Raw genomic sequence first — 23,586 nt, forward strand, 5'->3', positions numbered from 1 at the left:
TTCAGTACAGACTTGTGCGAATTACGCATCACAAAGTCTATTGAATACTACACTATATAGACTATATAATGCATCGCTATACACGGGTAGATTTGGATAGCCTATATTATTATAGTTGGAAAAAGTATATATTTGACGTACCTTATTGCAAATTTTGGATGCTGTCAGCGAGAGGCAAAAATCGGGAATGTCCGATTGTTTGGTGGTGACACTAACATTGTTGTCATTCATGTTTGTGTAAAGGATATGTCAATTTGAAATCCGTCTTCCCGATTAATTACTATCAAAACAAGCTTCGCACTGTCCAATAAACACCCCGACACAGGCAGACCAACCCGATACCATGCGAAACAGGTAAACAGCAATGGCTGATTATTGTCCCGATTTCTGATTGGCCAGTTCAGAAATGACGCGGGATTTCAAATTCCGGTTGGAAATGGGGGTTTGTTGTCGTAAAATGGGAGATATTTTTAGAAAATAGGGATTTCAAGGTATATTTGCAATCCCGATCGGGATATCGGGATTTGCCTTTTCAGTTGCTTCAAATCGGGAGAATCCCGCACAAATCGGGAAAGTTGGCATGTATGCGAGTATTTGATACGTCCGAGTTCAAGACAATTGCCTGCATTAGTTCTAAGCTTAAAAGATTTGCTGAACATTTTTCCAGCATGTATTGTACAAAAGGAGATGCAACACTTCACCATTTGCTTTCTTACCACAAGCATTGCATTTTTTAGTTACACTGTACAAGTAGGCTATACATAAATACCCTTTACAACAAAGTGTTTATAAGTTTTAGAAAATTTACATGCAGTTCATAAATAATTTTTAAATCTCATGTAAATGTGTAATATAAAATGCATGCAAAGTTTATCATTCTTAAATAGATTAAATGTAATTTTTGATGAATAAAAAATTATGATACAACCCATTGTATTCTAGATTTTTAACTACAGTGTATTATTAATTTTATTTTACAACTATTAAAACCGTACTTGATATTCCTTTAATGATAAATTCCAAATACATGTAGTCATTTTCTCCATTGTACAAATTATTTGCCAAATTATATCCATTAACTGCAGAAAATAGGCAACCTGTATTAAGAGACCACCTGTCATATGTGACCTTTTTTCCATTCTCCGTTGGACAGTCTCTTAATACAGGTTTGACTGTAGTATGAATTAAATACAATTTCTCATATATTAAGATCCTTCATTTTTTCAGGACACATGGTTGGTAATATTCATGAAAACTAGCAGAACTCCAGTACATTTGAAGTGTTAGTCAAGCATACTTTAGGAGAGGCAAGCAAAGTCTGGAAAATGCCATAAATGGTACCCGAAAAGTGCCTAAAATGGCACCCAGAGTGTACTTAAAATGGTACTTATGCTGTACCCGGAATGTACCCAGTTTGTACCCAAAACGTACCTAAAATGGCACCGGGTTTGTACCTAAAATTGTACCCATAAAGTACCTATAATGTACCTAAAATGTACCCAGTTTGTACCTAAAAACTGTCTAAATTGGTAACCGGATTTTACCAATAATGTACCTGAATAGCACCTAAAATAGTAGCAGAATTGTACCTAAAATGTACAAGAAAAGTTTCTGAAATGGTACCCAGATTGTACCTGAAAAGTACCTAAAATGTACCTGGATAGTATCAATAATGTACCCATAATATACCCTGAAAATGTATCAAAGAAATGTACCCAAAAGGTAACCCAAAATGGGAACAACAATGTTGACAAAATTGTACCTAAAAGGTACTCCAAAAATAAAACTTTCGAAGTTGAAATAATAATGTACCCAAAAGGTACCCCCAAAATTAAAACCTTAAAAAGTTGTACGGGAAAGAAAATGTACCCGGAAAAGTACCCGCCTCCAGCTAAAAATATTTTTAAAGTCCGGTTCCAAAAAGGGTAAACTTTTGGGTACCCTTTAGGTACATTCTGGGTACCTTTTGGGTACTTTTAAGTGTACTTAAAGTGTGTACCCAAAAATATTGTACCCAGAAGGTACCCTAAAAATTGATACTTGGAAAGTTGGAAATAATAAGGTAACCCGGAAAATTGTAACTTGGACAGTTGCATGGGAAAGAACAATGTACCCGAAAAAGTACCAGTCTGCAGCTAGAAATATTTTCACAGTCCGGTTCCAAAAAGGGTAGACTTTTAGGTACCCTTTAGGTACATTCCAGGTACCTTTTGGGTACACTCCGGGTACTTTTAAGTGTACCCGTAAAGTACCCAAAGTGTACCCAAATTGTACCTGTAATGTACCCAAAAGTGTACCCAACAAAGGTACCCAAAATGTACCTTTTTTCTGTAAGGGTTATACCTACCTAATTAACTTGACTTTTTTAAATCGGGGCTTAGATTTAAGTCTGTATTGTGGTTAATTATCACAAAATTTCGGCGAACGAACTATTAGAATTAATTACTATAAGCATAAAGAAGACAAAATGCATGTAATGTTGTATACTTTGAAAACATGAGATGTGTCCTTTAAATAAAATATCTTAAGGAATGCTAATAACAACTGTTTGAGAAAACGTGGCACGCATATTTTTTATTTAACATTGGAAGGTCCCATAGGGAAATTCAAGGCTTCATAGAACCGGAAAATTTCTAATATAGGGATGGAAAGGTACCCTCACCAATTTTGCTGAAATTTGGCAGATAGTGATTATTTGATGCCCTCTCACAGAATTTGATACCAAAATTCGGAATTGAGGTACCGTTGCCATGGTAACAAGAACACCTATAAAATGACTCCGAAGATGCTTAAAAATGTTCGATTTTGGCCAGTACTTAATTAAAGAAAAACAAATTAATGTTTATGTTGTACAAATTTCTTCATTGCTTACTAAAAGATTAGGTTCAGCATAACAAACACATAATAAAACATCAATAAATCAAGATTGCATTGCCTATCGTTTCTGAAGTTGAAAAATCATTGTTTTGGCATTTTGCCAATTTATGAAAAAAATCGATTTAAGGCCATTTTATGGCATCATTTACAGGAAAACACAACAACATACATCTGTGAAAATTTATGTATGTTTTAATTCATGACATTATGTGTGAAATATAAAAAATTAACCGATGTCTTATTTTGCTAAATAAAATAATATGCCTTCAAAGTTTGGTTGCCATGGTAATATGAAAAATCTCACAATTTGGATATATGAGCCAAATTTCAAACAGTTATCGATATAACACCCTTAATGTATTTAATTTAGTATAAACACAATGTTCTCATGTTTCAGAAACATTTTAGTTGCCATAGCAACCATATTTTATGATTTTATCATAAAACGGTAACAAATTGAAAAGTACGTTATTTGTACCTGAAAGCATTACAGGTCTGCATTTTACCATGTGACAGTGAAAACTGTATCTCAGTGTCACATTCTCTTTGTACATATAAATATAAAAATGGTTGCTCAAATTAGCATACCAGTGATAATTTAAATCATTTCGTTGCTACATATAATTTCTTGTAGCTTTGAGGAAAATTACTATACATTACTATAAAACTGATTTCTGAAGACAGAAATGTGCTACTTAATTGTCATGGAAAGTGTTCTCTCACATTCACTATAAACATGGAAGAATTCATAGTTGTCACTGATGGAAGTTAAATTTATGCAATAATTTGCTGTAATTGAGTGTTGCTAAAACGTGAAATGGAAAATGTAACAGAACGGTAACTATTGTATCCAATAATGTTGTGAGGTCAGCATTTTGTGAAATCAAAATGCTTTAATTATAAGCAAGGGAAGCAGAAATTACATCGAGAATGGGAGTCATCCTCAGAATCCAATGTTTCATATACTTCATACTAATACATATGTGTTTTAAATCCATTATAACTTAGGCCACATAAAATTGAAATTACGGTTCTCAGGCCCGCGCGCATCTGTTTTGAGGTGCCCGCATTGCAAATTTTATTGCATTTTTAATAAAATAAAAAGTAGGTAATGCGGCGATGTATCCGGAAAAAAAAATTCCGCATTCAATTTTTCAAAACTTCCGCATTATTCGGAGCTCCTCCTGTCTCAGTATACGAATAGCTGTATTTAGCAGAGAATACCGAATACCGGAAATCTTCGTTTGTCGTGCGCAATAAAGACTTCCGATGTATAACAACGTGGTTGCAGCATTATTTTGAGAATGTCTATTGTGTCAATAAGTATTCGACAAGGAGCAGTGTTCATTCTACCATGGACAATTATAGAGGGATATTCGGAGGGATGTACCTTCCTAGATCTTTATGAGGGTGTGAAAGCAATGAAGTTCGATTTGGGAAGCTGGACGTTTCCTGAGAAATTAAAAAATGCCGCTGTCTCCGTTAGTGTCGGTAAGAACAAGAACAAATTAGACTCTGCAATCATTACAAATAAAGTATCGTCAACGATACCTGTTTTCGGCCACTTTGTGAGATATACAGTGTGTGAAACCAAGCCCGCCGATGTTTCTGCACATTTCGACAATGATAGTGCCGATGATCATAATAATAATGCCAAGGATTGTCAAGAACCGGGAAGAGCCACCAGAAATATCAACGACGTGTTGGTTTTTAACGCACGTAAACTTTGCCTTCCAGAGCCATTCTCTGAAGATGCCAAAATTACAAACAATAAGCGAATTGTTTACAACAAAATTTTATATTTGTTGGGAAACGCAGGCTTGGGTTTTACACCAATGACAATAGATGAAGGTAAAGATTTCATAAATGCTTTAACTAACTGTATTTGGACAATAGACCCATTTGTTGATACCCTCAGAGATCGGTGTTTTGCTCTTCCAGTTCTTTTTGAAAATCTGTTTGGTTACAATGTACCCGAAAACCATAAACATAAGAGGGGTGAGTTGAGTCAATCAACCCTGTTGTCGTTAGCTTGTCATTTAGATGCTTGTCTAGAGAAAACATGGATTTCCAAAGTGATGTGGGCACCTATCAGGACTGCTGCTCAAACATTATCAGACAGCTTTCACAAGTATATTGAGTATTTAAAGCAGAAAGCAGAGAAAATGAATGAAAATAGACAACTCATGTTTCCTGTGGGAAGCTTGGATGAAACAAAGAGTGTAACTGTCATACGACCATGCTATGTTGTGAAACCTGGTGCCGCATCTCGGTACAAAACTCTTGTAGACTGTGTCGAAAAACTAGAGATGTTCAAGCCAATATGTTTAGATGAATATACACCTCAGAACACAAGAGAGCGTCGTTATTTTCTAGACAACATCAAACAAGGATTACCATACAAATGTGTTCACCTAAAGTTCAGTGCTGGCAATAACCTTGGGTCGCACAATTTTCTTTGGAAGATTCCTGGATGTGTTTCCGAGACTGATAGTGACATCATGCAAAAGAACTCGGATGTCATTCAGACTTTGAGCAAAGACCTTCCCTCATACCACACTCGTGCAATGAGAAGAGCATTTATAAACAAAGCATCTTTACTTTGCAGTTTGAAGACAAGTGATGCAAGGTACATCTACAAATCTTTAGCAGGGGATTGCAGTTTGGGAGAAAATGAATCCGAAAAAGAAATAGACTTGAGTGCAACAAGCTTTTGAAATGGAAGATCCTGACATAATTACGGACCTCAGGCATCATAATACAGGACAACCCTCCAGATATCACATTTTCTTTGACCATGCTAAGCAATATTTGGAAAGTGTTGTAGAGACTGCTGTTGATGAACGAAGACATGATCGTTTCACACACCTTGCCCAAGCCATGTCAGTGCCTGACCTTCTTCAACAAGTTAAAGATATATGCCCTGAAAATACACCGATACCTTCAGAACAATGGCTGCGTCTACAGTTTGCACCCAAGAACCCATCAGCTCTTGCATCATTACAGTATACTGGGAGTTTAAAGGTCAAATTCCAAGTTCAAAGTCGGCAGCTTAGAAAGACGCATGTTGACCTCCATTATGCATCAGTTGCATTTAGATACCTCAAAGAGTTTGCAGTGAAGTTCAGAGACTTTTGTGTGCTTGTGGCTATGGATGATAAACACCACTGCAAAGTTGGAGAACCAGGTCACCCAGTGGCAGCAGTAGAGCGGGGAAAGAGAGTGGTTGTTGCTGCAGATAAAGTGTTTGCAGTCTCCGATCATGACTTTACCAAATTCAGTATTGTACCAAGTGTAACAATGTTGATTGACATACCAGAATCTGTGAGTGAAGGGTCCTTTTATAGAGGCCAAGTGTATGTTGGTGTGAAGGATTTAGCTTTAGAACCTTCCAGTCCATTGCGTCACATTGCGGAGCTTAAAGATATTTTGAGGAAGGAAGGACTTACAAAGCCTATTTTGTGTATCTATACAGATGGTGGACCTGATCACAGACTGACATTTCTCTCAGTCCAGCTATCCATTATATGCCTTTTTCTCAGTGGAAATTACGACATGATCGTAGCAGCAAGGACACCACCATTGGCATCTTGGAAAAATCCACCAGAACGTGTGATGTCTATTCTGAATTTGGCTCTACAGGCAGTTGGATTGATGAGGAAAGAAACTTCAGCAGAAACTGAGCAGAAACTCAAATCAGCCAGTGGACTTCAGCAGCTTAGGGATATTGCTAAAGATCCCAAATTCCATGAGGAGATGATTGACTCAATTGAACCAGTGAAAGTAAGTATAAATTGCAGCCATGTTATAAACCTTTATGATTATTAATGTTATTGTTGGTATGATGAATTTATATGAATTGCCTATATATCACAGGTTCTTCTGTCTCAGCTGTTTGGACGTCTGAAATTGAAAGATAAGCAATTCAAGTTGTTCAACTCTGCTTCTGAAACAGATCTTGATGGACTTTGGGGAGAGTTGTCCAAGTTTGGAAACCCACCTGTTGGAAAACGACAGAATGACTTAAAGAAAAGTTTGAAGGATTGGTATGTACAGTTATCATTTACCTTTGCATATAAAAAACAGCATTCTTTTTTATAAGATATAAATTGCAAGTTGAGAGGAAATGTCCTAATTGATGTTATCATTAAATGTGTTTTTTTTCAACCAATATTTATTTTAAAATAGTGGTAAGTTCTGATGTAGTCAGTCTATTAATACCTAATGTGCAGCTTATAATCTTGTGTGTGGTGAATGTAAATGAATGCACTCTGTGTAGCTTTAAATATAGGTTGGGATTATTCCTCTGATGTTTCCATCATGCCAGTGAAAATGTTATTTTGTCAATTTTTCATGCAATTTTGTCATTATTCACTAAAAATCCAGTATTAAAGCTGAAATTTCATTCAAGCTGGCATGATGCCTTACCTCATGTGCAGTTTGTATGCACTGCTATTTCTTATTAACTATATCTATTTTCCATCCTTTTTGCCTTTAAATACCTATATTTTTATAATATAGAAATATTTATATATTGTCACTTGCAGTAAAAAAAAATGTTTGTATGCATTTAATGGTTCTTAATATATATGTTCAAATTTCTAGCCCAAAGCTTGTGGAGTTTATTGATCATTGCTGTGTATCCAGGACTTACTTCTTTACTGTGAAGAAGTGTGGTGCCAGTGACTGTCAGATATGTGCACCCCCAAGACTCCCTATTGATATTTTCAGCCAGCTACATAACTTTCCAGATCCAGTTCCAGGTATTTAAGCCTTGATACATGTACATGTAGTACTCATCTCATCCATTCACTTCAATATCTACTAAGTAGGCTAATTTATAATATTATTTTATTGTCCTATTTCTAATCAATTATGTTTTAGGAGAAGAAGGACACTTCAAAGAATTCAGGGAGGTTTTTGGCACCGATACCACAGAGGAGCACTGCCCGTCATTGTCAGCAAAAAAATCAAACGCAGTTTCTACCGGCCATGGAATTCCTTTCAGTCCATCTGCACAGACCGCCAAAACAGTGAATCAGACAGTAACCTGTATAGATTGTCAAAAGCCTAGAGTCATATACAGTGCAAACAAACTGAGTGCACAAGAAAGTGCAATTCTGAAAAGGATTCTTGGGCTCTATCAGTTTTCGTGTGGTTCTGAACTTCAGGAACTAAAACCAGAGGATCCCGTCAGAGCACCTCGTATCAGTGCTCTGTTGGAGAAAGTATTTGTTAAATCGAATTTATCATGCACTTCTCCTGTTGAGGTACCCTATTACAGTTCTGGTGTATTTCCTCCAATTTGCTACCACTGTGGGGCACAAGACACAGATACTGAAGAGGGACAATATCCTATGTGTCCAGATTGTGTGGTTTCTAAGTTACAGCCTCCATTGAAAAGGAAAAATGTTCAGAGCTTGAGGCAAAAAAGCAGAAAAAATGAAGGGAAAAAACACTATGCAACTTAACTGTAGTACATATGCTTTATTATTTTGACCACACAAGACAATTTGTTAAGATAGCATGTGTTAAATTTGTTTCATATGTATAGTGACGGTACAATAAAGAATTTGCTTGATGTTATATGTTTTATGTCAAGTTGGCAAATAAAAAAAAGCCTCCCTCATCTGTTTTGGTACGAATAAAAAGAAAAAAAAAAAGCCTCCCTCCCTCATCTGTTTTTGAGAAAATTGGCCTGAGAACCAGAGAATTAATTTTATGTGGCCTTAATAGGAAATATATTAAGTAGGTGCCTGTGGGTACCACCCCTCTTTGCGGATTTGTCATTTTCTGACCCTAGCCCCCCCCCCCCCCCCCCCCCCCCCCCCCCCCCCCCCAAAGCTTCCCATGGATGTGACAGTGTGTTGTTTGTTGTTTCACAATCAAAAGATACTATAAAAGACTAATTAAAATTGAACACAGATATATTAGAGGCAATGGACTTTGACATTTTAGTAACATACATTTTTTTGGTAATGTCACACCCTTTGCTAGATTGACATTCATATGAACATTCACAACAGCCAAACATTAGATGATTAGACAAATGTAGGAATGATGAAAACGAGAGTATGCAGCCCTCATTTGTGCAAGTGAACACATTTTCCGCTCTTTCAATTTTTGGGGGAAGATTGTGAAAAGCAATCTCATTGGCGTCTTGCGGAACTTCTATTTTCCTTGGATAAGATTCCATCAGTGGGAGGTCTGAGGATGATATCAACTTTCCTGGACAAGTATAAAAAGTTATTCTATGGTCAGTTCATCCAGTATATGATAAAGTAAAAGAATATCGAAAATGAAGAAAATGTAATTTTTTACACACCTTCTCCAACTAAGTAAGCTTTCCATGCTCTAATTCCAGCAGGTGAGAATGCAAAATTGTTGTAGGTTGAAATACCTGGTATCGGTTTTACACGACCTTTGCTGGTGTCAGGCCCCATTTCACCAACCACAGTGACTCTGTATTTTACAGTTTTCATTGACTGGTCTATTGCCTAGATTCAAACAAATAATGTGATTTCATTTGTGAATGTTTTCAATATATTTTGTAACTGCATATATCCTTTTTGTTTTCATTAACCAAAACACACACAATGCTATTTCTTACATTCATTAGATTTATAGATTTCTGCATATGTAAAACCATCAAAACTACAAAGATATACTAAAAATTTATTTAACCTTGAACTAGTAATGTTCACCCAAACCTAAAGCTGTATATATTAACCTCTTTCATTGTATATGCTGTAACTACATCATGTCCTTGGTTGACATATCTCCTGATTGCTGACTTAATAGTAGCAGTCGTCCTATCACATGGCCCTTTTCCATTTTGAGACTCACAAAAATTATACGTTTTCACAAGGCCACAATGAAATAGGTGTGCCAGCATCTCCGTCGACTTGTAACAACCTGCATTGTCGGACCATAGATGAAATTTTACATGGGCTCCATGGATGCCTTGGATCTGGTCCATGACATCACTTATCACACTCAGTGTAACATGGCTGTCCTTAAATCAAATGAAAAATGAAGCAGAATTATTAAAGGTCTGATAATTGAATTATCTATTCAGTATCCTAAAATATACTAGTTAACATAGGTATATTTCTACCACTGATATTGCTCCTTTAACTCTTAATTAATTAAAACATGTTGGCATTAAAAGGTAAAGTGTTCATAAGCAACCCACCAGCCCTCTCCCCCTCCGACCCTGATATAATGTATAGAGATAAGAGACAACGTGTGAATAGTTACACTTTATATTAAAGTCAACTGGTACCTGTGAGATTTGATTTGCAAATAGATGAACAAATCCAAGGCTCCCGATACTTCCGTCATCTCTCCTACAAAAAGCCATGCAGATATGCCAGGGAATATCTCTTCCCAAACCAATCACATTGGTCCTCTCGGAACTTGCGCGGTAGGAACTTCATTGCCCAGTCACAGATCAATAAGACCTCTTCATAAGGCATTTTTTCAAAGAGATGGGTTCTGGCAAGATCCTGATTTTTGCATCGCATAATGTGTTTCTTTAGGTTCCAGATACTCTGCGTTGCCTTTTGCATCTATTTTTGAGAAAGAGAAACCCAATTTTTATATTATAAATATATATCATTACTGCATTAATTTGCATTGTGATATCATTAGGTTGAGAGAGATATGATATGGAGTGTAGTGGTAATGCGAGAATTTGGATCACACTGTGCGAATTTAACAGTATCAAAACACAGATTGTTGATGGGTATATAATAAATTATGAAACTCCAAATTGATACAAATCATAACGAACCCTCATTGATCAATATTGAAGACATAATTCTCTACTTAAATCTTATTTTGTATATCATGCACATAGATGTACATGTGCTATAAAGAGTTTGGATTTGGTTTTTAAAGGTTGTGATTTACCTTAAATTGAAGATCGTTTATCTCATCTCCACCTGTATCTACTGAAGAACTAGATAATATGTTTTCTAGAGAAGAAAGAAAGTCCTTTATCTGCTCACAACTTTCGCACATCATTTCATGACTGTGACTGCATTCCTTCATCAAACCAACTTCCCTAGTATCGCTTAGGGCATGCAGCATACAGTGGTCTGCAACTTCACTATCACTAGAGAGATGTATCTGTAAAAGTAAGATCTAATGAAAAGGCAAGTTAAAATCAAAAAGTCAAGGTCATACATAGTAGTTATAATAGTTCAAGTAAATGTTTTTCGTATATACATGTACTATAATATTTGCATATGAAAAGGGAAGATAACAAACAATAATCAATCTTATAAATCCTACAAAGTCATAAATTCCACATTCTATATTCCTCTTATCCTAGAGATGTTTCACATGAACAATGGTAACAATTGGCCTTGTAGTTTTCAAGAAGAAGTTAACAATGTAAAATTATTAACGGACGACGTATGATGACGGATGAAGACCAATCGCAATAGGTCACCCGAGTGACTCAGTTGACTTAATAAAATAAAGAGAAACAGCACTGCATGTACCTGTACCTTGAAATCTGTTCTCAGGTACTGTTTGGCTTGCAACAATAAAGCATGGTAATCCTTGTGACAATCTTGTGATATCATTTGATTGGTAACTAGCTTGTCGATAATTTCCTGTAATGTGACAAAAGCACGTCCTCCTTCTGCTACAAAGTAATCCAGACCTTCAAGACTTTTTCTTACTTGAGCTCCACACTGTGTGAGAATCCTAAACATTGTGCTGTCTCCTGTTAATTAAAAGAGAACATAATATAGACAATAGCTTATTCAAACAAGAATATATACATGTACATTGTTATCTCTCATTAATGAATTGTCAAATTACTAATACATATTTATTACTATATTTCTTGGGGGGAGGGGGGGGGGGGGGGGGACTGAATAATAATAAAGTTAAAATATGCTTTCATTTCACAAGATGTTACAATTATCAAGTTTGCCTTCATAATAAAGTTGAATTATAAGATGGACAAAGGTCTTCTATTATCAACTATATGCCTTAATTAGCTTTTTATGATGTCATTTGTTTCTTTTTTAATTTGAAACAAAATAGCTAGCCAATTTTATAATTACTAAAATATACCTAATGGAACAATGTTGTTTTCTTGACTGTATGCTTTGTACTGATGGATTATGTCGGCTGAGCCCATGCACCGTACAACATTTGGCATGTTATGAGTAGTTCCATCTGACATTTTCATTTTCTTCTCACCATATGGAAGATCTCGAACCACATGGCTTAAAGTAATAAAGTCCAGGAAAGCATCTAGTCTGTCTGGATCCATTCTTTGTCTTTTTACCTCCCGATCAGGAATGGAAAGTGCTGGACCAATTGTCTTTGCATGGTTCAGAGCAGAATAGTATTTGTGAGGTGTTACTTCTGGAATCTTAGTTAGAACATCTTTGAAGGGCAATTTGGAAGCAATGACTGACAAAACTTGACGTTTTTGCTGCCAAGTATCAGCTCTACTGTATGATTCCACAACGTGAGAGAAATCAAAATCACTAGCACGGTTTATTGGAACACTTCTATTCTCTCGTCTTTTCAAGTCCTCAAACACTTGAATGGCATCAAATGGAAATACTATTCGAATTATGATTGTTAAAATTTCTAGAAATCTGTTTTGGTAAATGTTTTGGGCCTTTGTAGAATACGTTTGCCAGCGTCTTCTCCTGTTGATAGAAAATGTTTGCAATTTCACATTGTCAAGGAATTCATCGAGGCAGTCTACATGGTTGTCCATTTCAAAACTGTTGCATGACGATTGCTGAAAATATATATATAAGTTTGAGAAATATAATGTTGTAGTAGTTTAACATTTGATTTGTATTTTGTGACCAGAGATTAAAGCTATGAGGTAATTCAGTCTGGGGGCAACCGCTGTACCAAATTTACAAAGTATCATGTACAGAATTCTCAAGATATTGAGTGGTTTCCTTTGTTGTGGTAGCTTGACTCTGACCTTTGCCCTTGTGAGAAACAATGGTAGTCAACTACAGTTACTGCATCTTCACTAGCCAAGGTGCAGATACTTATACAAGAAATAAATTATCTGTAAGATATTGAGCAGACAATAGCTGATCAACAGACTGACCGCCAGGTGTAAAACAATATGTCCCCTCTTCTTCGAAGGGTGCATATGAGAATTATATAAACAATATTTTAGGAAAAGGATTGAGTGGGAATGCAATAGATCAATATAGTCCAGGCATCTCAGTGAATCACCTACATTTTCTTTGGTAAAGAAAGTTGTAAAAATATGTTTATCAATTAGTCCTTACTTGAGATAGGAAAATTTCACTCTCATTGTCATCAGCAGAATATGTTGATAAATTTTCACTCTGTAAAGCCAAAAGGAGCAAAATAATTTTTTATATATCAAGATTGACTTCCTAATAATTAGTGTTGAAAGAATAGGCATATTTCATTCCTTCAATACAACATATCATCATGAATAAGAATATTCAAATCTTATAGAGGGTCATTTTCTAGCTGTTACTACTTACAAATTATTTGTTATTTCTTTTCCATAACAAGATAATGCATTTACGACACCTCATAATTAACTCAACTCACCCTCTGGGATTCTCCATTTTCATTCCTTTTCGTACAACTTGTAACAATTTGTGTTTGTGTCTCATTCTAAAATAGTTTAATAATAATTTTCAGGAATCAATAATATATGTACATGCAGTCTTTTTCAAAAGCGGTTTGGAGAAATGTGCATAGTTAGGTTTTTTAAGGTTTTGATTTCACGGGCCTGGGCCTTTCCAATTGAGAAAAATTGCAACATATTTGCTTGATATTGGGAAAAATGTTCCATACATAGAAGTAGGAAGAAAACCAAACTAGATGAAGTATATTTGGATGCTTTCTGACTTTCAGTTTGGTCAACGCTTACCTCATTCAAATAAGCAGAAGCTAAGAAATTGGGTTTACTTAACAATTTTGAAACAAAATTGTAATCTGTGGTCCTGTGAAGAAGTTATTTGAACAATAAGACTACCCTGCTTTGGTTTGTTTTCATTGTTTGGGAATTTCAAAGCAAAATTTGGGGAAACTATCTGCTGTTTAGCATTGAGAATGGGATCTTATTTCGGCCCCCTACAGACCCTTAAAAAAATCCCTGATATTTCAATAAAATATATAAACTTCATTTTAGAAGGTTCAAGATAATTATGAATTCCTGATAAAGTCTTTACAATTACTTTACTAAATATTGAATGTACTAATAAGAATTAAGGATGTGTGATGCATCTTCATAATGGCTGCCTTAAATTCCTTTAAAAATATGAATGATCAGCAATTTTCTACTTCTATTCTTTTATCGTATTTGTTTGATTGCTTTAAAACTGGAACTGCAATAAGTTATATATATATATATATATATATATATATATATATATATATATATATCTATATATATAAAATTCCAATGTTATTTATTACAATTGGACAAAAATAAACCTAATGGAGAGTTTACACATTCAATAAATAGAAAACGCTATGTATACTTACTCACCGGAAAAAAAATTACATAGTGCGGGGAAACTATTGATAATATAGGAAACGCATTGGAATTATAAGAATAAAAAATTCTTCTTAAAGAATTTATCGATGTGTAAATTCCGCACATTTTTCTTACAAACTTAAAGACCCAATTTTAAGTTGACACCCCCAAATTGTAAGCTGCCTGCCAATCAAACATTTAACAATAGATCTCAGGTGGAGTGACATCTGCAGACACTGTGGTCTGGGGCTACCCCAGAGAGGTGTTTTGATAACAATAACAGCCAGTATCTACAGGCATTCTTTAGATCTTGAGGAAGCCCAGTATACCTGAGTTTTGATAGCAAATGACCTGTCCACAACTGCTGTTTTCTTGTAATTCAATTGTTTTTAAAAAGGCCCCTGAACAATGCAATTTCAATATAATTGTAATTTCCCCCCTTTATATACCTGTACATGTATTATAAATTACACAATCAGAAATTAAACAATAATTTGCACAATAAGTTTTAAAACTTGTAACCTATTGAAATAATTTATGTCATCAATTTATGATACCTCTATATTTATAACAGAAATTATTCATTGAGTCAATGACAGAGAGAGAGAAAGAGGGGTGGGTGTAAAATGTGTGTCAGCTACCCTTAGGAATACAACCATTATTCAAACACTATGACCACAGAAACTCTGCAGAGGTCACTGAGACAGGTCCTGTGTATATCAAAACTATAAAAAAGCATGGACAGGTAGATTTCTACCATGTTCTGCCTCTGTGTATTTCTTTGAGTGCCATGGGATATAGCAACTAACACCTTAGTAGACCCTGGCCACTCCAGATAAATAACATCTGTTTAGATTAGGCTCCGCCTACATTTTCACTGACCCTACGGTCATGAGATGGGTCTTTAACATAAAAATGCTTCATACTTTTAATCAGTTTGTGAGTAAAATGTCCAGAGTTTACACATTGATAAATTCTTCAAAAATAATGTTTAATCCTCAATCTAATTAAAATTAGATCTTCCATCCGCTCCCCGGCTGCGGATGGAAGATCTAATTTCAATTAGATTGGTTTAATCCTATAATTTGATATTCTAATGAATTTGCCTTCAATATATTTACTATTTGAAATGATGATAGCCATTTCCTCATGAATGTGAAATATGGGTATGAAAAATAAATATAGTAGCACTATTTAAATGCCTGGGAATTCGTGACAGAAATACAAAATAAATGTAGATATAAAAGATAGATTTTTAAAAAATAAATGAGGGAATGAACAGCAATGTTTCACACCAGCATACTTTTCATAAAGCGCTAATGCTTACCTCTTCCATCCATCCCCTGTCTTCATTCGTATTTTCTTCCATAAAGGAATGTATATTCATCAGGCATCTTGTACAAGCAGCTGTTAAAATTTGTTTTGACATTTCACAAATCCACAATGCCGAGAAATTATTATTTATTTGTGTGTATTATTTATTAATTCATTTTAAATCAATTTACTACTAAGAGATGTATGTATTTTAACTACTTATTATTTATTTCTGCATTTAAAAAAATTACATGTAATTTTTTTTTCTCATAACACTATTCCCAACTTGATAAATTAATAATTAATGATTAAAAATTAATGATTAATACATTTTAAAAAACCTGAAATATATTACAGATATCAATGATTTTTTAAAAAAACCCATTGGGCACCCCAAGTTACTGCTTGAAAGAGTTATCTCCCGTAAGTATTTCCATTGGTTACAGTAAACAAATATTGGAGTTGGACATTTCGTCAGCTTAATCGACGACATCATTTCACTGATGAACTAAAATATGCATGATATTATTTCCGAAGGCGCGCATTGGCGCGGTTGTTTACTTGGGATACTTATATTAAATCAAAGTGGAGTAAATACTAAATATATCTGACATTGTAACGTGTGATGATGTACATTGTACATGCATTACCTGCCCGAGACAAGTATGAAAAATTCTGTTGAAAACTAATTACTTTGTGCACTCTATAAACATAATGCAATTTTGTATCTATAATAAAACGTTTATAATCAATTTGTTTTGCAGATTCCCAAGCGTCTTCTATGTAACTGAGCCTTACTGCCGATAAATAAAGAGCGATTAAATTGTTATGACCTTTGATAATTTCGGCGTATTTCAAGCAAACATGCGTGTATTTTATTTAAAATAGAATTGAATAAAGATTATTATTGTAAGACAATATTATGCATTTTTGATCAGTAAGGGAATTGTTTCTTTTAAAAATTCTGTTATAGGAATAATATAAACATGATATTTCCGTGTTTTCAAAAACATCATAAATAACGTATGCTACCTACATGGGGAAATTAACTTTTATTTATTTTGTACACAATATATATGAATCCTGATGAAACTGTATAAAAATATATTTATATAAAAAATTGAATTAATCAAGAAATACTTATCCTAAATTACCTGATCCAATGGGCAAAACAAGGCCATGGTGCTTGTGAATTGCCAATACTTCCGCATGACAAATTCCTCTACTCTTCTTCCCTCGTGGAGAATGATTACTGATGGAAAACTGTATTTCACAAAATTTCCGTCTTTTTTTGTTTGTGTTGCCTTTCAGGTAAAAATTAAAGTGGTGTGTGCAAATCGAAAAGTCAGAAAACTTTGAACAAATTGGTATCAAACCAGCCTCTGATAAAATTATATTAACGTCCTCTTCACTATACTGTTGCAAAACAAATGATTCACCGAAACACTCAAAATTAGGTGATTTGAAATGACAATTCATTGTCTTTTCTTAAAAACATCACAACTTTACATTCTGGTACTGCTGCGGTTGCAGACGTTTGTTTACATTTCTACTTTCACTTTACTGTATACTGAGGAGTTCCACAAAGGGCAATAACTCCTGCCAATTCATACACATTTCTAAGCAAATCGTTGCATTTTCAACTTCGATTTATTTCTTTAAATCAAATATGACATTTCTGATTTTTTTATATTTACATGAAATTGCTTATGTCTTTAAAATACAATTGACAACTGCACTCAGAATAGCTGTGTAACTTTTTTATTTAGATGTGAAAATACTTGATTTCTTAATGGTTAATTCAAATTTAAGCAGCCATTAAAAATTTAATAAATTTGACAGGACCCAGAAATTTCTGAAAATTGACAATGAATAATATCTTAATTGTTTCCACCATACACATTCTGAAATAATTAATTACCCTAATGTCAAAGTGATAACAAATTGGAAAACTCCTATTTCAAAATATATGGGATTTTTCTCTAAAAGAATGACCTCTGTTACCATAGCAACGCATGATATAGTAAAAATAACCAAACCCATACATTCAAATATGATATAGTTATAATCTCTGAAAATTTCATGAAGATTGGTAACATGACATTTCCAGCCTACTTTGATGCTTACAGAGAATAGCTCTTAAGATATATCAATGAAACTTCATAAACTTGTTTGATTTATCCCAAGTAACAATGTGTAATACCTGAAATAATTTTCCAAATTTATTTGTACTTTTTCAAACTGACACCCCCCTTTTTAATAACTTTAGACCTTCATATCTCAAAAACAATAGGAACTGGAAGTTTGAGCTCATAATGACTATTGTAGGACAAGGTCTTGTGAATCTAGATCTAAAGTTTCATTAAATTCTGACAAATCGTTTCAAAGATAATTGGTTCCAATTGAAAAACCTTTAGCCCTTTGTAGAAACCGGAAGTGAAAGAACCGGATGTTCAAAAGCTTATTTGCATTACACCGCAATTTTATCTACAAGAATCGTATGAAACATTTTTATTATTTTTAGCCGTTTCTCTTAAAACGCTGACAGAAATCTGTCGAGTATAATAAGAAAAATAGAAAAACAATAGGTCTTTCCGGCGAAAGTCGAAAAGCCCTAATAATAATAAAAAAAACAGAAAAACAATAGGTATTTCCGACGAAAGTCGAAAAGCCCTAATAATAAAAAAACCCACAATAATAATAGGTCTTTCCGACGAAAGTCAAAAGCCCTAATAATAATAAGAAGAAAAAAAATGACAAAAACAATATGTCTCCCCTTTGAAGGGGAGACATAATAAATACAGAATAACAAGTTATATGCTTTATTTCATGCACCGATATGCACAGGGTTCGAAATTAACTTTTTCAAGCACTAGTCCATACGGACTAGTCACTATTGATGTTCACTAGTCTGCAAAGCATTTCACTAGTCCGTCCAGTATGAAAGGTGAAGATAACGAACAGTGATCAATCTCATAACTCCTATAAGCAATACAAAATAGATAGTTGGGCAAACAAGTATATCATATTAAATTATCTTAATTCATTTTATTCAATAGTACTTAATGAAATCAAACACATCACAGTTGCAAGCAATTCAGTTTCTGACACCTACAGAAGAAAAAGACCACCATACTTATTTGCATTCAAGATTTTCAGAAGCATACAGTAACCTCCGAGTTAATCCTTTTATAAATGTCCATAAGTGCATTCGAGATCGACATTCCCGTTGTTTTCGTGCTCAGTTCTTAGAGTCACAGGAATTCAAAATTTTATCAATAAAGTCAATAAAATTCACTCGATTGACCAAGCCATGAGCTATAGTGTTACGAACTCCTGTGTTAGAGTCGTGAATTTAGAGAACATGTGCGCACAAATGTGCTTGTTCTTAGATCACACTAAATGCAGTTCTTGCACCTCGAAGCCGTTCTCGTGATGCGTACTCAGAGTTCAGGGGCCCGTTTTACAAAAGGTCGTAAGTCTTAAAATTAGTCGTAAGACATAACTTACGATGTGAGACCGTTTTACAAAGATTTAGGATTTACGAGTTACGATGAAATTCGGCCTTAAGTCTACGACCGCCCGGGGGCGACCCTATGTCCCAAGTTTTGTCGTAAGTGCTCCATAAAATCTTTGTTACTATGGTTATTAAAATAATTCAACATGGCTGCATTTCTAATGTTTAATGTTATGAATGAGACTCATAAAAAACGTGCGCTGCGGGTGTTTCGCGATAGAAATAATCCGTTGGACTACCTCAGTGATGTTGAGGTAGTCGAGAGGTATCGTTTGCCCAGGCGGTATCTCTACGAGTTAACAGATTTAGTGTGGGGAGACGTAGAGCATCCTACAAACTGAAGCAAGGCTGTACCAGCTGTTATTCAAGTACATACCATAATTCATTATTGTCTGCACACATAAAGGCATGTCCTGCCTCCTTTGTTTACTACAATGCGTCACTTCCTCTGATGACTGCGTCACACAAAATGTGGTTACGTACTCATATATATTTCCGTCAGTGCGCGGATCAAACAAATGTAGCAAGTGTGTGCCATAGGACCCATTGCAATGTTTTTTTTAGAATGTTTGTATATTCCCGCATAAACCATACTTTTTCCAATGATCATGATGATGTTGACTACTTCAAGCATTTTAAAAAAGAATATGCATGTCATATCAGATCTTATTTCGACACACCCATCCACATGTAGGCCTAGTTATGTACGCCTATATTATACATGTATGCACTTACATGTACTAGTACATCATTTATTTGCACGGTGTTATCCAATATCATGGTAGATTTATACAAATTATTAGTATGTATGAGAAAGACACTGTATTGGGAAAATATTGTGAGTGTATTTCAAATGGAAAAAGAAATTGTGAGTGAAATAATTAATTAATAACTACATGTACATCCTCCCATTATACCAGTTATCAGTATTTATGAAAAAATAGACGGTGTTGCATTTTTTTTTTAAAGTGTGATTGAACCCCTAACAAGTACCATCATCCATCATATTGCTTGTTATATAGCCATTAACGAACTGCAAAGATTCACCTTTCCGTCCTATATTAGACCACTTGATACAGCCACGTACCTGTAAAATTATGATTTTATATCGCCTAGTATATCATGTATATTATAATACACAAGAATAAATCTTATTTAAAATCTAACTTTTAAAAAATCAACTTAATTTCCTTGATATTGGAAATCTGTAATTAATATTAAGATAATTAGGAATATATAATTTGAGATCAAATAATAAGTCTAATTATTCATATAATACGCATGCATTAGCACAACTAACTTATAATTAGCAATCTGACCCCCCCCCCCCCCTTCCCACCTTAGTCTTGTAACTCGAATATAAATGCATGTGCATTTGTATATACAATGTATGTAAAAACAAAATGCTTGCTTATAACATACTATGCAGTAATTAAGAATTGTTTATATGTACATGTATTGATCAGCTTCAAATGGTTAACATTCAATCAACAGGTTTTGGCTACAGTCCGGTGCCTAACTACCCCCCCCCCCCCCCCCCCCCCCCCCCCCCCCCCCGATTTATTTTGGCGATATTTTCTTCAAAATGTGTGGATTCCCTGTCTATCCCATCCCAATTTAGGTAGTCGTTTCACTGTTAGTATGAATTAGTAGTTTATTAATTAATGTATCAATTAAGATTGTATGCCAACATGTTTGGTAAATCAATAGATTGAATTGAATAAATTTACTTCGCTTAATTAGCAATGCAAATATATAATTCAAAGTTAATTTGCTCCAATTTTCTTTCCTCCACAGTGTCTGCGCGTCAAAGCGTCGGGTTTCGCGCGGTATCTATGGTCAATTCTACAACTTCATGCGCTGAAGAGTACCATATACGACTTGCGACAAAAGAATTTACGATATACGATTACAATACGTTTTGTAAAACAGTCCTACGATCTGTCGTAAGTTCTTCAAATTTATGACTTAGGACTTAAGATTTACGACCTTTTGTAAAACGGGCCCCAGAATCGGCAGGAATTTGTGGTCGTTCGAAGAACGGCGGTCTCGAACGCACTCCATATGTTTGAAAGATCAAGATGTCATAGTCATGCAAACACTTAACCATGCAGGTAATCAACCATAAGTTCAAACATCTAAGAGACTCAGACAAATCTTGCTAAAATCTTAATCAATTCAAGATTGATTTCCGGATTTTCACTAGTCGGTACGGACTAGTGCTATAGAGAGTTTACTAGTCTGACATGTTTTTTACTAGTCTCGGACTTACGGACATGAGGTAATTTCGAACCCTGATGTATCAACACAGGAAATAGGTCATCCAAGCGGGGACAGTGTCAAAAGTAGTTCGGACCGAAAGTGCTTTATCAAATGGGCGTGTGATAAAGCTAATGTTTTATCTCACTTGCAATATACACCACATGTATGAGATAAATATAAATATCAGCTCAATACCTGACAGTCAATGTGCCACCTTTAGGATGATTCTTACATGGAACAGCACTTAACTTGTAATCTACGTATCCTTAGGTAGAACCAGTCTACAGTTCCTGAAACGTTCTACTTTCCCACTTGAACGGTGAACGCATGGTGAGCGAACGGTGAATGCATGGTGAGCAAACGGTGAACGCACGCAGAGCGAACGGAATTTGGTGAACGGTGAGCGCACGGTGAACGCAAAAAGGTCTATTTATTCGGTATATTTCGGATTTTTTTCCTGAGATTGTACTGGCTTTATATTCAGGTAGAGAATATATATATGAATACATCTGTTTGTTCATTTTTGTGCAAGTACTGGATGTATATTTCTCATGAAAATGATCGTAAATTTCACATAAATGCACGTAGCAATCTGGTGCTCTGAAAATCAGTAGGGATCATCTACTCTCTAGAGGCAACCACTGTACCAAGTTTAGTAACTGTCATAGTCTTTAGATATTGAGTGGACAAGACTTGGTCTACAAACCGACAGACTGACCCTTGATCTTGAGACCTGAAAATCAGTAGCAGTCATCTACTCTCTAGGGGCAAATACTGTACCAAGTTTGCTGACTATCAAGTAAAGGAAAGGATTCTTTAGACATTGAGTGGACAAGACTTTGTCTACAGACCAATCAATGGGTGCAAAACAATATATATGCCCTATCTTTTTTAAAGGTGGCAAAATAAGTTGGAATTTATGAGAGCCTTAATCCGTGTGCCCTGATAGAGTACTAAAAAAATCAATATATGCACCCAGGGGTGCATGAGCCGAGTTGCATGGGATACATTGTAAAGTCAGGAATGATGTGGCATATTTATAATTGTGAAGAACTAATTTCAGTTTTAAACTTTCCAAGTTACTGTGCAGAAACCATATTTGTCTGAAGTTTTCAATCTATTTTCGGTCACTGTCGCCTTGACCTTTGACTTTTTTTCTCCAAAATCAACAGGGGCTTTGCTTTGCTAGTATCCAACAATATATCCAAGTTTCATTTGATTCAAATTAAAAATTTTCAAGTTATCCTCCTGAAACCAAATTTTTTTGGAATTCTAAATCTATTTTCAATCACTGTGACCTTGACTTTTGACCTATTTTCTCCAAAATCAATAGGAATCTTCCTTACCTGGTACATAACAATATCTGTATAAGTATCATTTGATTCGGATTTAAATTTTCTGAGTTATCATCCGGAAACCAAATTTTTCTGAAATTTTCATTCTATTTTCGGTCACTGTGACCTTGACCTTTTTCTCTCCAAAATCAATAGGGGTCTTCCTTACTTGGTATATAACAACATCGTTAAGTATTATTTGATTCAGATTTAAACTTTCAGAGTTATCATCCGGAAACCAAATCTTTCTGAAATTTTCATTCTATTTTCAGTCACTGTGACCTTGACCTTTGACCTTTTTTCTCCAAAATTAATAGGGGTCATCCTTACCTGGTACCCAACAACATATCAAAGGTTCATTTGATTCGGATTTAAACTTTCAGAGTTATCATCCGGAAACCAATTTTTCTGAAATTTTCATTCTATATTTGGTCACTGTGACCTTGACCTTTGACCTATTTTCTCCAAATTCAATAGGGGTCTTCCTTACCTGGTACCCAACATTATATCAAAGTTTCATTTGATTAGATTGTAAACTTTTCGAGTTATCATCCGGAAACCAATTGTTGACGCCCATCCGCATCACCAAACCAATAGCCGAGTTCAACTTCCTTGGAACTTGGCTAACAATATTTTCGATAACAAGGTTTGTGTTGACTTACTGAAGGTCCCCAGTTTATGTTGACAGTCCAGTTGACATTTTACACTTGAATTGAAATCAATCCTCGTGTAGCTTAAATTAGCTGAAAATGTTTTTGATT

At 34.9% G+C, this 23,586-nt stretch overlaps 3 protein-coding genes across 4 annotated transcripts in view; 1 reads left to right on the forward strand and 2 right to left on the reverse strand.

The window, feature by feature from the left end:
* Window positions 1–23,586, reverse strand: part of LOC125664640 (zinc finger CCHC domain-containing protein 8-like) — a 202,117-nt gene that overhangs the window by 20,114 nt on the left and 158,417 nt on the right. The window contains exon 12 of one of the 2 annotated variants that reach the window (XM_048897481.2): window positions 23,488–23,568. The exons of the other annotated variant lie outside the window; for it this stretch is intronic. Coding sequence (XP_048753438.1) covers window positions 23,488–23,568 — 81 coding nt within the window. The remainder of the gene's footprint in view (window positions 1–23,487; window positions 23,569–23,586) is intronic. 2 annotated transcript variants of the gene reach the window in all.
* LOC125664632 (uncharacterized) lies at window positions 5,586–8,694 on the forward strand. The gene is made up of 4 exons (XM_056154694.1): window positions 5,586–6,660; window positions 6,754–6,923; window positions 7,483–7,640; window positions 7,762–8,694. Exons 1-4 carry the CDS (start codon window positions 5,596–5,598, stop codon window positions 8,346–8,348), a joined length of 1,980 nt encoding a protein of 659 aa, XP_056010669.1. The 5' UTR covers window positions 5,586–5,595; the 3' UTR covers window positions 8,349–8,694.
* LOC125664638 (uncharacterized) lies at window positions 9,755–20,415 on the reverse strand. The gene is made up of 9 exons (XM_056154704.1): window positions 16,867–20,415; window positions 15,726–15,805; window positions 13,465–13,530; window positions 13,170–13,229; window positions 11,971–12,655; window positions 11,394–11,614; window positions 10,792–11,010; window positions 10,163–10,448; window positions 9,755–9,892 (listed from the first exon to the last, which is right to left on the reverse strand). Exons 1-8 carry the CDS (start codon window positions 17,189–17,191, stop codon window positions 10,227–10,229), a joined length of 1,878 nt encoding a protein of 625 aa, XP_056010679.1. The 5' UTR covers window positions 17,192–20,415; the 3' UTR covers window positions 9,755–9,892; window positions 10,163–10,226.

The sequence above is a fragment of the Ostrea edulis genome, chromosome 1 (genome assembly GCF_947568905.1).
Source record: "Ostrea edulis chromosome 1, xbOstEdul1.1, whole genome shotgun sequence".
Lineage (NCBI taxonomy): Eukaryota > Metazoa > Mollusca > Bivalvia > Ostreida > Ostreidae > Ostrea > Ostrea edulis.